We start from the raw sequence: 12692 nt of genomic DNA, 5'->3' as shown, positions 1-12692 counted from the left end.
AAAAGACCAAAAGCTGTTTAAATAAAATTCTGACAGCACATTGTAGATTTCTGATACGATTTATTCTGTATGGACCCCACACCTGATACTTTACAGGCCACACACCACAAAGTCTATGGGAGTGCATGTTTTCAAGAGCAGGAATGAGGCCATGGAGACAGGGCTTGAGAAAGGCTAGTTTAGACTAAGGACAGGAAGGTTGGCAGGGAGGATGGCCTCGAGAAAACTGAGCTGTTCAGAACACATAATAGCATAGGCCAGATGCTGACCCCAGGCAGCCAGAGGAAAGCAGGAGAAATGTCTAGAAGAGCCTTGTCTGCCCAGGGAGAGCAGCCCAGCCCAGGAGCACGGGGACAAAGGGCAAATCACATGCTAATTCATGTTCTAAGAAACCCATGACTGACTCTGGAAGCCAGAGGAATCTCAGTAACTCTATGCACACCCCCCCCCCCACACACACACCAGCTCTGCTCAGGGCTCTTCTCACCGCTGCACTCAGGGATCACTCTTGACCCTGCTCAGGGTGCCATATGGGATGCTGGGGATTGGACACAGATTAGCTGCAAGCAAGGCCCATGCCCTTTCTCCCCAGAATCCCAATAACTTTGGGGAGTAAGTTCCATATGTCTACAAAACCACCTCAATACAAAATGAAACTGAACTGCAATAATTTTTTTAACTTTATTGATTGATTGATTGGTTTCTGGGCCACATCCAAGAGAGCTCAGGGGTCCTGGCTCTGCACTCAGAAATCGCCCCTGGCAGGCTGGGGACCATATGGGATGCTGAGAATTAACCAGGTCCCTCCTAGGTCAGCCGCATGCAAGGCAAACGCCCTACTGCTGTACTCTCTCTCCGGCCCCTGCACTGCAATAATGTGATTCAGATTTTAATTTATAATCCTAAATCCCAATTCTATTACATAAAGGATCCTTTTAGCAATGCCACAATTTATAAACAATTGTGCTGCCAATAAGTCATAAAACTGACCCAAAGATGGGCTGGAAAGAGAATAAATAAGTGTGTGTGTGTGTGTGTGTGTAGGGTGTGTTGTGTAGGGTGTGTGTGTGTGTGTAGGGTATGTTGTGTAGGGGGTGTGTGTGTAGGCACTTTCCTAAAGATGGGCTGAGGGGGTGGGGGAGAGAGAGAGAGAGAGAGAGAGAGAGAGAGAGAATAGGCACTTTCCTAAAGACGGGCTAGAAAGAGAATAAACAGGTGGAGGGGGCACTTTCCTAAAGTCACGCTATGGGCCAAAGAGGGGAGGGAGTTTGCCTTGCATGCAACCGAACTGGGCTTGATCCCCAACATCCCATATGGTCTCCCCAGCACCATCAGGAGTGATTTCTAAGCACAGAGCAAAGAGTAAGCAGCCCCTGAGCACCACCAGGTGTAGCCCCCACAAAACACTGGGGGGTTGGCCATATCCTGTGACACTCAGGGGCTACTCCTGGCTATGCGCTCAGAAATCGCTCCTGGCCGGGGGACCATATGGGACTCAGGAGATGGAACCTCAGCCCATCCTGGTCAGCGCATGCAAGGCAGATGCCCTACCGCTCGTGCCACCGTTCCAGCGCAGAGATAGCACAGTGGTGGGGTGTTTGCTGTGCACACAACTGATCCAGGATGGATGGTGCTTCGAATCCCAGCATTCCATAATGGTCCCCCATGCCTGCCAGGAGTGATTTCTGAGTGCAGAGCCAGAAGTAACCCCTGAGCACCGCTGGGTGTGACCCAAAAATTTAAAAAAAAAAGGGGGGTGTGCAGAGAGATACCACAGTGGTAGGGTGTTCCAGGACAGGGGGTGGTTTGAATCCCAGCATCCCATATGGTCCCCTGTGCCTGCCAGGAACAATTTCGAGCACAGAGCCAGGAGTAACCTCTGAGTACAGCCGAGCGTGACTTTGCTTGGAGAAATAAGAGGAGGCCCAGAAATGGCCCAGAGGCAAAAGACACTAGCACTGCCAGCACCTGGGCCAGGTGGAGGCCTCCCCGCCTCCCCCTCCCGCACAACCAAAAGAGGGAACAACACTAAAGGGGGAAATCATATGAAATGAAGTAATGCTGTGAACTGACCTTTCTTCATCTTTGTGATAGGGATGTTGGGGGTTAAAAATCCAAACCTCTGGGCTGGAGTGGTGGCACAAGAGGTAGGGTAGTTTGTCTTGCACGCGCTGACCTAGGACGGAAATGGTTCAATCCCCCAGCGTCCCATATGGTTCCCCAAGCCAGGATCGATTTCTGAGCGCAGAGCCATGAGTAACCTCTGAGTGTCACTGGGTGTGGCCCCCTCAAAAAAATCCAAAGTGCTCAGGGATCACGCCTGGTGGGCCCTGAGGAACCTAAGAGATGCAAAGGATCAAGCTTCAGTCAGCTGTATGCTAGGCTAGTGTAGGGCATCTGCCTTGCATGCAGCCCACCCAGTTCAAACCTCATATGGCATCCCATACAGTCCTGCCACGAGTAATTTCTGAGTGCAGAGCTAGGAGTAACCCTGAGCACAGCTGGGTGTGGCAAAAAATAAAAGAACCTGTGAAGCGTCTCTGGAAGATCTGCAGTCCCAATAAGGCCTTACCCCAAATCACCACAAAAAGTTCATTATGAACATTCCCCCTTTCTCATTTCCTGGAAGATAACCTGAACTACAGGGGCCAAAGCAATAGCAAGGGCACTTGCCTTGCATGCAGCCAATCTGGGTTTAATCCCCAAACCCTACATGGTTCCCTGAGCACTGCCAGGAGTGTGAGTTGTGAGTGCAGAAGTCAGGAGTTAACCCTAAGCACGGCAGGGTGTGGTCGAAAAACAAACTCAAGAGTGACCAGAGGGGGGCTGGAGAGATAGCATGGAGGTAAGGCGTTTGCCTTTCATGCAAGAGGTCATCGGTTCGAATCCCAGCGTCCCATATGGTCCCCCGTGCCTGCCAGGAGCAATTTCTGAGCATGGAGCCAGGAGTAACCCCTGAGCACTGCCGGGTGTGACCAAAAAACCACAAAAAAAAAAAAAAAAAAAGAGTGACCAGAGGTAGTGCAGCTGGCAGGGCAGAGCGCCTGCCCCTTCACATGGTCAACATGGGTTCCATCCCTGCACCCCTGGTCACCCTGAGCACTGATGGATGTGGCTCCCAAAATAAAAAAAATAATAATAATAACAGAAACTGTCTGGGCAGCTGCCTGGCATAGACGTGCCTTGGTTACAGCCCAGCACAACAGAAGCTCCTAAGCATGATCAGGCATAGCCCTGGTGGTCCATGTTATGGGAGTGCAGGTGAAGGAGCTGCCTGTTGAGCTTATTTCAAATTCCCTTTATGTTATTCTCTCTGTGCTTTAAAAGGGAGGGGAAAAAATCTTCATGGGTGCCTTCCAGAAAGATTCTCTGATTTTTATTAGTTGACAAAGAATCAATCTGTCACGGCACTTCCCTGGTTTGAGCTGATGCGCCTGCCCCGGCCCCCTGCATCACCCATGTCAGCACAGGTGGTGGGCACAAGGAGTGTTGGAACTGCTGGACCAGCCTAAGCCTTCCCGGACTCCCAGCAAGCTCACAAAAGAGCAGTTTTGGACTGGGGTTCAGGGAGAAATCATGGGACCGCATTTCTGGGCCAGCATTTTCTATAGCAATATGCACTTCAAATGTAACTGCTGGGGGCCAGAGAGATGGCATGGAGGTAGGGCATTTGCCTTGCATGCAAAAGGATGGTGGTTTGAATCCTGGCATCCCATATGGTCCCCTGAGTCTGCCAGGGGCGATTTCTGAGCACAGAGCCAGGAGTAACCCCTGAGCGTTGCAGGGTGTGATCCAAAAACCAAAAAAGTTCTTAAGGGACCAGAGAGATAGCATGGAGATAAGGCGTTTGTCTTGCATGCAGAAGGACGGTGGTTGGAATCCCGGCATCCCATAGGGTCTCCTGAGCCTGCCAGGAGGGATTTCTGAGCACAGAGCCAGGAGTAAACCCTGAGTGCTGCCAGGTGTGACCCAAAAACCAAACAAGAAAAAATAAAGAAAAATGTAACTGCTGGTGCCACTTTTAATATACAACCCAGTATTTCCTTACCATTGAGATCTTAATATTCGAAAGGTCCACTCTTAAATTCATTTTTACATATATATCATTTAGTCACCACAAATTACAAAGTCATTCAGGACTGGACCTCAGGAGTACAGTGTGCCAAGACCAATCCCTTCACCTGTGAAATCTGGTTAGTTTGGGGCCACGCCTTTCTGCGCTCAGGGCTGACCCTGGCTCTGCATTCAGGGTTCATGACTACCTGGGACAGTGGCCCATATGAGGTGCCAAAGATCAAGCCCAGGATGGCTTACAGGCTAGGCAAATGCTACAGTGTCATTCCACCTCGAAATGTATTTAAGTGCTTCCAAGAGGGGAAGTCACGCCAAGGGTTGGAGCACACAGTACCCCAGAGTTGATTCCCGGAAGTGCATGATTCCCCCGCAAACACCACCAGGTACCACTGTGGGGGACCCTGTCGGTGCCTGGAGGGGGGCCCTCCCTCCTTCCCACTGAGGCGCATGTTCAGTGACATGAACATCCTCTCTGGAGAAACCATCGAAAGTCAGACTGGCAACTGCAACCATCACAGGCGAGCCTGAACTGAGGGAGCCTGGGAGGCTGCCCCAAGCCAGCAGTGAGCAGAGCGGCCTGGCTGAGGGAGAACTCGGAGGAAGGGTCCCGGGACACAACAGAGAAACTCCCAGCCAGGAGAACAGCTGGAGCTCCCCAAAACCAGAAACATTCATTCTTCCTCACAGAGGAGCTGGGCAGGAGGAGAAGCAGGAGTCAGCGGACTACACCAGTCTATGAGGATCCACCACCTGGTTTGAGCTGTGCGGAGCCACCTGGAGGGGTAAGGGCTCAGCCAAGGCCTACAGCACAAAGGAAATAGGAGCCCTTATATCTCAGAAAGGAAGAAAAGAATGAATACAGGTCTGAGTCAAGGATCTTCTTATCAAAAAAGGCTAAAAATGGAGCTGGAGAAATAGCACAGCAGTTAGTGAGTTTGCCTTGCACATGGCTGACCCAGGTTCAATCCCTGGTATCCTATATGGTCCCAATGCCTGCCAGGAGTAACTTCTGAGCAAAGAGCCAGGAGTACAACCTGAGTGCAGCTGGGTGTGGTCCTAAAACAAACAACAAGGAAAAGGCTAAAGATCACACATCTACCTCTTCGAACTGTCTGGATTTGCTGCTGTTGTAGAAATTTCAAAGTGTGGTGTGTTCCCCATCAAATGGGATCAAATGCGCATTAAATATGGCAGAAAGAAAAAAAATGGCAGAAAAAAATAATATGCAAAGCAGAATATCTCCAACTTTCAATTAAGGTCCAGGACTTCATAAAGGAAACTAATCCAACTATAAACATAATCAAGAGAATATTAAAGCCAAAACCAACAAGGAAGGCGAGCACGACTGGTTCCGTGAAACCACAGACACAGTTAGAAACCAAGAGCAGGGCCGGAGCGATAGTACAGCGGAGGGACATTTGCCTTGCACGAGGCTGATCCAGGATGGACTTTGGTTTGATCTCCCCTCGTCCCATATGGTCCCCCAAGACAGGAGCGATTCTTTTTTTGTTTTTGTTTTTGGTTTTGGGGCCACACCTGGTGACGCTCAGGGGTTACCCCTGGCTATGCGCTCAGAAATTGCTCCTGGCTTGGGGGACCATATGGGACACGCCAGAGGACGGAATTGCAGTCTGTCCTGGGTCAGCCACGTGCAAGACAAGCAGCCTACCACTGTGCTACCGTTCCAGCCCCCCAGGAGCCGAAACGGCTTTTGCACACCGGCATGGTTTGATTTCAGGACTGAGACTATTGTGTGATGCTTGTCTTTATTGCTGCAGTGCTCACTGGATATTTTACTTGATATTTCTTTCTGTATTGTTGCGGTGTTTCAATTACCTTTTCCTGTCCTCTCTCAAACTGAGGTTGAAAGCCTCTAGAAGGACTCCGCCCATTTTCAGCTTATTTGACTTTTTACCCCATTCTATTGCTTTTCTTTTCTTTTCGAGGGGAGGAGGCACTCGGGCAGTGCTCAGAGGATGCTCCTGGCTATCTGCTCAGAAATAGCTCCTGGCAGGCACGGGGGACCATATGGGACGCCGGGATTCAAACCAACAACCTTAGGTCCTGGATCGGCTGCTTGCAAGGCAAACGCCGCTGTGCTATATCTCCAGCCCCCATTCTATTGCTTTTCTTTCCTTCAAACAAAACCACATAACTCGAACCATGTAGCTCCGTCCCTCAAATAGAGGGGGAAACAAGGGAGGGTACCAGGACCAAACAGATTTATGATCACTAGTAGTAAGCTAGACATTGAGGGGACCACTTTAGCAGCCCAGGGGGTGATGGTGGGGGATATGGGTTGCAGGAAGAGAATGGGGGTGGAGGGAGGACAAATTTGGTGATGGGAATTCCCCTGATTCAATGTTAATATGTACCTAAAATATTACTGTGAAAGATATGTAAGCCAATATGGTCAAAATAAAAATTAAAAAAAACACACCACTTTCCTGGCTGGAGAGATAGCATGGAGGTAGGGCACTAGCCTTGCATGCAGAGGGCAGTGGTTTGAATCCCGGCCTTATGAGAACCATATGATTCCCGAGCCTGCCAGGAGTGATTTTTGAGCGTAGAGCCAGGAGTAACCTCTGAGTGCTGCCAGGTGTGACCCAAAACAAACAACAACCAGAAAACCACTTTCCTGGGGCAGGAGAGATAGCATGAAGGTAGGATGTATGTTTGCCTTGCATGCAGAAGAACGGTGGTTCGAATCCCAGCATCCTATATGGTCCCCTGAGCCTGTCAGGAGCGACTTCTGAGTGTAGAGTCAGGAGTAACCCCTGAGTACTGCTGGATGTGACCCCCCAAAAAAACAAAACAACAACAACAAAAACACTTTCCTGGGGCTGAAGAGATAGTAGCAGGTAAGGCAATTGCCCTGCATGCACTAACCTGAGCCCTGGCACCCCATATGGTCCCAAGTCTACCAGGAGTGATCGCTGACTAGCCAGGAGTTAAGTCCCAAACGTGGCTGGGTGTGGCATCCTCAGGAAAAAAAAGCCAAAAAGCCACTTTCTGAATTTGGAAAGACTCCCCTGAACCTGCTCTGAATCAGCTCTGGTCCCTTTTAAGAACTTTCCGGAAGTGTCAGCAACATCAGCAAAGTTTGTAAGGTGCCGGGAAGGGTTTGCATCAGCTGGTTCACACATTCCCAGGAAGGAACGCAAATCCCAACCATCACAAAGGCAACACTCACAAAAGCATGTGCAAATGGCACGTCTATCTGGGCTTCCAAAGCAGTCCACAGGAAACCAAGAGCCATTTCCCTAATACAGCGGCCCCAAAGATTCTAGCTGAAAGTCATTCCTGCTGTCCAAATGGAGTAAGGAACGAATGACCATGAGCCCCGCACACACGGAATAGAGGATGACTACACCCATGTACACCTACACACACACGGGAAATAAAGAAGTAATGACTACACACACAACTCTACACATAGGGAGCAGAGGAATGAGGACAACACCCAGACACAGTCACGGCCCCACAGGGAAGTAAGGAAATAGGCCTCCACCCACCACAATCCAGCAGGCGCACACCTCTGTGGATTCCGTGGGGCATCCCTGGCGCCCTTGCTCTGAAATGAAATGCTGCTTCTAAAAGTGGTGAAGATTTAGGGCCCGAATGATGGCAGAGTTGAGTGGCTCACCCAGGTTCGATCCCGCAATCCCGGCCTCCCATAGGGTCCCAGATCACCGCTGGGAGTGATCCTTGAGCACAGAGCCAGGAGAAGCCCCCGAGTTCAGCGGGCGTGGGCCGAAAACCAAAGAAACCATCAGAGCGTGCGGGCGTGAGATTTTATTATAGTGCTTCTCCAATCTCAATGCATTCTCCTCAGCCCCGGAGCAAGTTTACCCTCGGTCGGTCGGCGCAAGGGAAGCTTGCTAGCATGTTAGTACTTGGTGATCACAATTTCCAATAAGGAGGAGAGACACGGCGGTGGGTGCTCAGGCTGACACCTGACTCTGGGCTTCGAGAATCACTCTGGTGGGCCTGGGGTCCAAGCCCGGGTCAGCGAGCGCAGAGAGCGGAGTGTCCCTCGCAGCCCACCAAGTCGGGACCGGCGGGGGGGGGGGGAAGGCCTGCAGAGGCCAGAGCTCAGGAGGGAGCAGCAGGTGATGGCCCAAGCGAGCCCAGCAAGGGTTCGGAACAGAACAGAGGCGGGGAGGGGCCGCGGGGCTCCCTGCCCGGCGACCTGGACCTGTCAAAGCCCCGGCTTCTCCCACGCCGGGCGGGCCCAGGGGGTTGACAGGCCGAGTGACCCCCGGGCTCCCACGTCCGCTTCCGACGGCGGCGCCGCCCGGCGGGACGGGACGGGACGGGACGGGCCGGGCCGGGCTGGGCTGGGGCGGGGCGGGGCGCTGCCCGCTCGTCCTCGCGCCGCGCGATGTCCGCCGGGCCGGGGCCGGGGCCGCGTGGGGTGCGTGGCGCGGGCAGGGGGCGGGCAGCGCGCCCGTCTCCGGGCCAGGGCTCGCGGGCGGCGCGGCGGGCGGGCACTCACCCCACTCGAGGAAGTCGGCCACGTACTTGTCGCGGCGCAGCGCCGAGTGGCTGCACTCGGCGCACAGGCAGAGCAGCGCGTCCAGCAGCGTCTCCACGCTCAGCGCGCGCTCGTGGCGCCGCGGCCCGGCCAGCAGCAGCTGCTCCAGCTTCTTGAGCCGCACGGCGGCCGACATGGTGCCGCGGCCGCGCTCGCCGCCCCGAGGCCTCGTCCGCTCGCGCCCGCGGCCTCGGCCGCCGTCTCGCTCGGGCTGCGTCCCCGCCGCGCCGCGTCTCCGCCGCCCCGGCCCGCGGGTCCATGGGCCGCCGCCCTCCGCCCTCCGCCGCGCCCGCCCGCCCCGCGCCCGCCCCGCCCCGCGCGCCCGCCCGCCCGCCCGCCGCCCCGAGCCCAGCCCGGCCCGAGCCAGCCGGACGCGACGCGACGCGACGCGACGCGACGCGGCCCGCAGCCAACCGGGCGCGGCCGGCCGCGCTGACCTCACGCGCCTGCGCCCCGCCCCGCCCCGGCTCCCGGCCCTGGGAGCGGCCCTCGCCGCTTGCCGTAGGGGTCCGCACGCCGGGCAGGCCGGGCGCGGCCGGCGAGGGTGTGGCGCGCGGGGCGGGGCCTGCCGCTGGCGCGTCGAGAGCGCGGCTCGCGCGGTGATGCGCAGGCGCGTGCGCGTGCGCGTGCGCGTGCGCGGGGGTCCTGGCTCCTGGCTCCAGGCGTCGCCGAGATTGCGGCAGGGGCGGCGCGTGCGCACTGGGCGCCGGGCGGGAGTGGACGCCTGCCTCGGGCACCCTGGCCCTGTCGGGGACGGGCGGGGGGCAGCCACCATCTTCGGACGGCCCTCTGGGAGACAGGCGGCCGGTGTCCGGCTTCTCCGCCATTCAGTCCTTTGCGTAGACAGCGGACGATCGAACTTCTCATCGTCTCTGGCCGCCTGGAACCCGGGGGCCATTGGGCGTCCCTGGGCCCTGACCCGACGGAGCCCTCACGCAAAGATGGCCCCGAAGGCGCTGGGAACGTTTCAGGACCCGGAGGGATATGAGCGAGGCGGGAGCCGGGGCCTGCTCCAGCGCCCAGTCCGATGCGTGCGGCCGCAGAATGGACACCGCGCACTACGTGGGCTCCGCAGCCCAGAAGTGCTCCCGGGTCCGACTGACCACCTGGCCCTTCCCAGGAGCCGGAGGAAGCGCGACTGTAGCCAGAGGCACATGCCCACCTGAATCAGATGCCAGCGCCACATGGGGTTCCTGAACACAGAGCCAGGAGGGAGAGAGAAAAGTGGACTCTACATTAGCTTAAGAGTCCTGAGTGAGGGCCCGGAGAGATAGCACAGCGGCGTTTGCCTTGCAAGCAGCCGATCCAGGACCAAAGGTGGTTGGTTCGAATCCCGGTGTCAGGCCAGAGCAATAGCACAGCGGGGAAGACATTTGCCTTGCATTGGCCAACCAGGCTCCATATCCCCGGGATCCCATAGGATCGATCCCCTGAGCCTTCCAGGACCGATTCCTGAGCACAGAGCCAGGAGTAAGCCCTGGGCATTGCCAGGTATGTTTACACACACACACACACACAAAGTCCTGTGTCACAATACTCTACCCTATCTTTGGAAAAACAGGCAAAAGTCAGATTGTGGGTTAAAGAGCAAAGTAGCTGTGCAATCAGGAACCGGGCAAGAGGGAGCCTGCTGGGAGGCCGAGAACACTGTTAAGTCAACTTGACCTATTCTCTAGAGGCTGAGCCCAAGTGCTGGCTCAAAACAAAGCAACTCCCACCAACTTTACAATAAAAAAACAACCGTTTTTCCGAGTCCTTTGGTGGGGTAACTGTCCCTGTGACTGGACCAATGTTCTCCTGCCACAGGCCCCTACTGTCTCCGCAGCTCACCTAGCCTGTTCACAGGGCCTTCAACGCCTGTCCCCTACTGTCCCACCTACCTCTTACCTCTGGACCTGCCAAGTCCCATGGTGAAGCCCCTGGCCACCCAGTTCAGGGAAACTCCACCTTCCTCTGTGCTTCCTGGGAGCACAGGCTTTGCCATGCCCTTGCCTTGGTTGCCATATCAAGCACAAGAGTGACACCAGGGATGCTGGCCTGTGTCCTTAGGCATCCACCAAGTGCCTTGAATCTCTTATATTTTGTTGTTGTTGGGGTTTTTTTTCTGAGCCACACCCACGATGCTCTGGATTGACTCCTGGCTCTGTTCTCAGGAATCACTCCTAACAGTGCTCAGGAGACCATACAGGATGTCGGGGATCGAACCTGGGTCAACCACATACAAGATACCATACCTTATTCATGGAACTATCCTCCTGGTGCCCCGACCCTGAATCTCTCATTCTCACTGTTATACTCAAAGGTCAAGGCTGAGACGCTTGGCAATAAAGACGTGGTTTTCATTCATAGCTCTGGGGCTGGAAGTGTGAGGTGTGGGGCCAGAGGGGGCATTGTCCTGGGGTCCAGAGCACTGTGCTGGCTGTGCCTTCACATGACCGAAAGGGGGTGCTCTCACCACATAGCTCCCGCTAAGACTTCAGTGCCTGGGGATGTGAGAGGGCCCTCACCCAAGTAGGCCTGGGCCAAGAGCCAATCTCTGCAGTGCGGCTGCCTGGACAACCCCACAGTAACTCCAACCACAATGGAGACAGAGCTGGAGGCAGGGAAACTGTGTGAGCAAAAGTTCCAGCCCCTAGCAGCCCCAAAGGGAGGGGCCTCTATTTAAGGAAGAGGTTGGAGTTCCAGGTCCCCTGAGTCAAAGCCCTGATTACAACCCACAGTCACCTACCTGAAGCCACATGCAGCCACTTAGCCCTCAGCTGTTGCTGTAGGAAGGAGTGTGGGGACAGCTGGCATGGCCCACGTACTCCTTTGTTCCCTGATGTCATGTCCCCTGGGCTTGTTTGCATGGGTCACTCCTGGCAAGCTCTGGAGATCATAGGGATGCCAGGGATTGAACCTAGATCGGCCACATGCAAGGCAAACATCCTACCCTCTGCTATCACTCCGGCCCTAGAAATAATTTTTATTTCTTTTTTGTGTCACATCTGACAATACTCAAGTTACTCCTGGCTCTGTGCTCAGAAATCGCTCCTGGCAGCCTTGGGGAACTATATGGAATGCCAGAGATTAAACCTGGGTCGTCCACATACAAGGCAAAAGCCTTCCCCGTTGTGCTATCACTCAAGCTCCCATAAAGATTTTTTGTTTGTTTATTTTTGGGCCACACCCGGCGGTACTCAGGCATTACTCCTGGCTTTGTGCTCATAAATCGCTCCTGGCAGGCTTGAGAGACCATATGGGATGCCGGGATTCGAACCACCATCCTTCTGCATGAAAGGCAAAAACGCCTTACTTCCATGCTATCTCTCCAGCCCCAAAGGTCTATTTCTGGGGCCAGCGAGGTGGCGCTAGAGGTAAGGTGTCTGCCTTGCAAGCACTAGCCAAGGAAGAACCGCGGTTCGATGCCCTGGCGTCCCATTTGGTCCTCCCAAGCCAGGGGCAAATTCTGAGCGCTTAGCCAGGAGTAACCCCTGAGCATCAAATGGGTGTGCCCCCCAAAAAAAGTCTATTTCTTTAGACTCTCCCTGGCACTACTTGACCACTCTCAGCACTTCTGGGTATGGCCCTGTGGCCCATGAACATCATGGTCCTGTAGGATGCTGCCCTTCCTGTGACCACTGGGCAAGGCCCCCTGAAAAACAGAAGGAGGGGGAGCCTGGAGCCATCACACAGCGGGGAGGCCATTTACCTTGCACTTGGCCAACCCTGGTTCAATCCCCCGTATCCTATATGATCCCTTGTGCCTACCAAAAGTAACTTTTAAGCACAGAGCCAGGAGTAACCCCTGAGCACTACCGAGTATAGCTACAAAACAAAAACACTGAACAGCAGACGGGGGGGAGAGGTAGCAGTCATGGGGCTTGCATGGGAACACCGTGAGATCGGGCATCTCTAAGAAGGCTGTGCCTGGGTGTAGAGTCAGTGTCAACAGAGCCTTGCTCCCAGTCTGCTTCACACACCAGAAAAGCATGACCCGGAAGTGTCAAGCTGTTTCCCGTAGTTGACAGCGTCCCAAACCAAAGTCCAAATATTGATAGGATTACAAAAATAATCATCATGATGTTTGGTATGAAATTTT

At 54.6% G+C, this 12692-nt stretch overlaps 1 protein-coding gene across 1 annotated transcript in view; it reads right to left on the bottom strand.

Moving 5' to 3' along the window:
• Positions 1 to 8764, bottom strand: part of CDC42BPB (CDC42 binding protein kinase beta) — a 69908-nt gene extending 61144 nt beyond the window's left edge. The window contains 1 exon segment of the mRNA XM_049790318.1: positions 8573 to 8764. Within this exon segment, the coding sequence (XP_049646275.1) occupies positions 8573 to 8747 (175 nt within the window). The 5' untranslated portion in view covers positions 8748 to 8764.
• Positions 8765 to 12692: the final 3928 nt, after the last annotated feature.

This window comes from Suncus etruscus, chromosome 17 (genome assembly GCF_024139225.1).
Source record: "Suncus etruscus isolate mSunEtr1 chromosome 17, mSunEtr1.pri.cur, whole genome shotgun sequence".
NCBI lineage: Eukaryota > Metazoa > Chordata > Mammalia > Eulipotyphla > Soricidae > Suncus > Suncus etruscus.
Note: the sequence above shows the minus strand (reverse complement) of the source record. Positions and strands in the feature narration are given on the sequence as shown.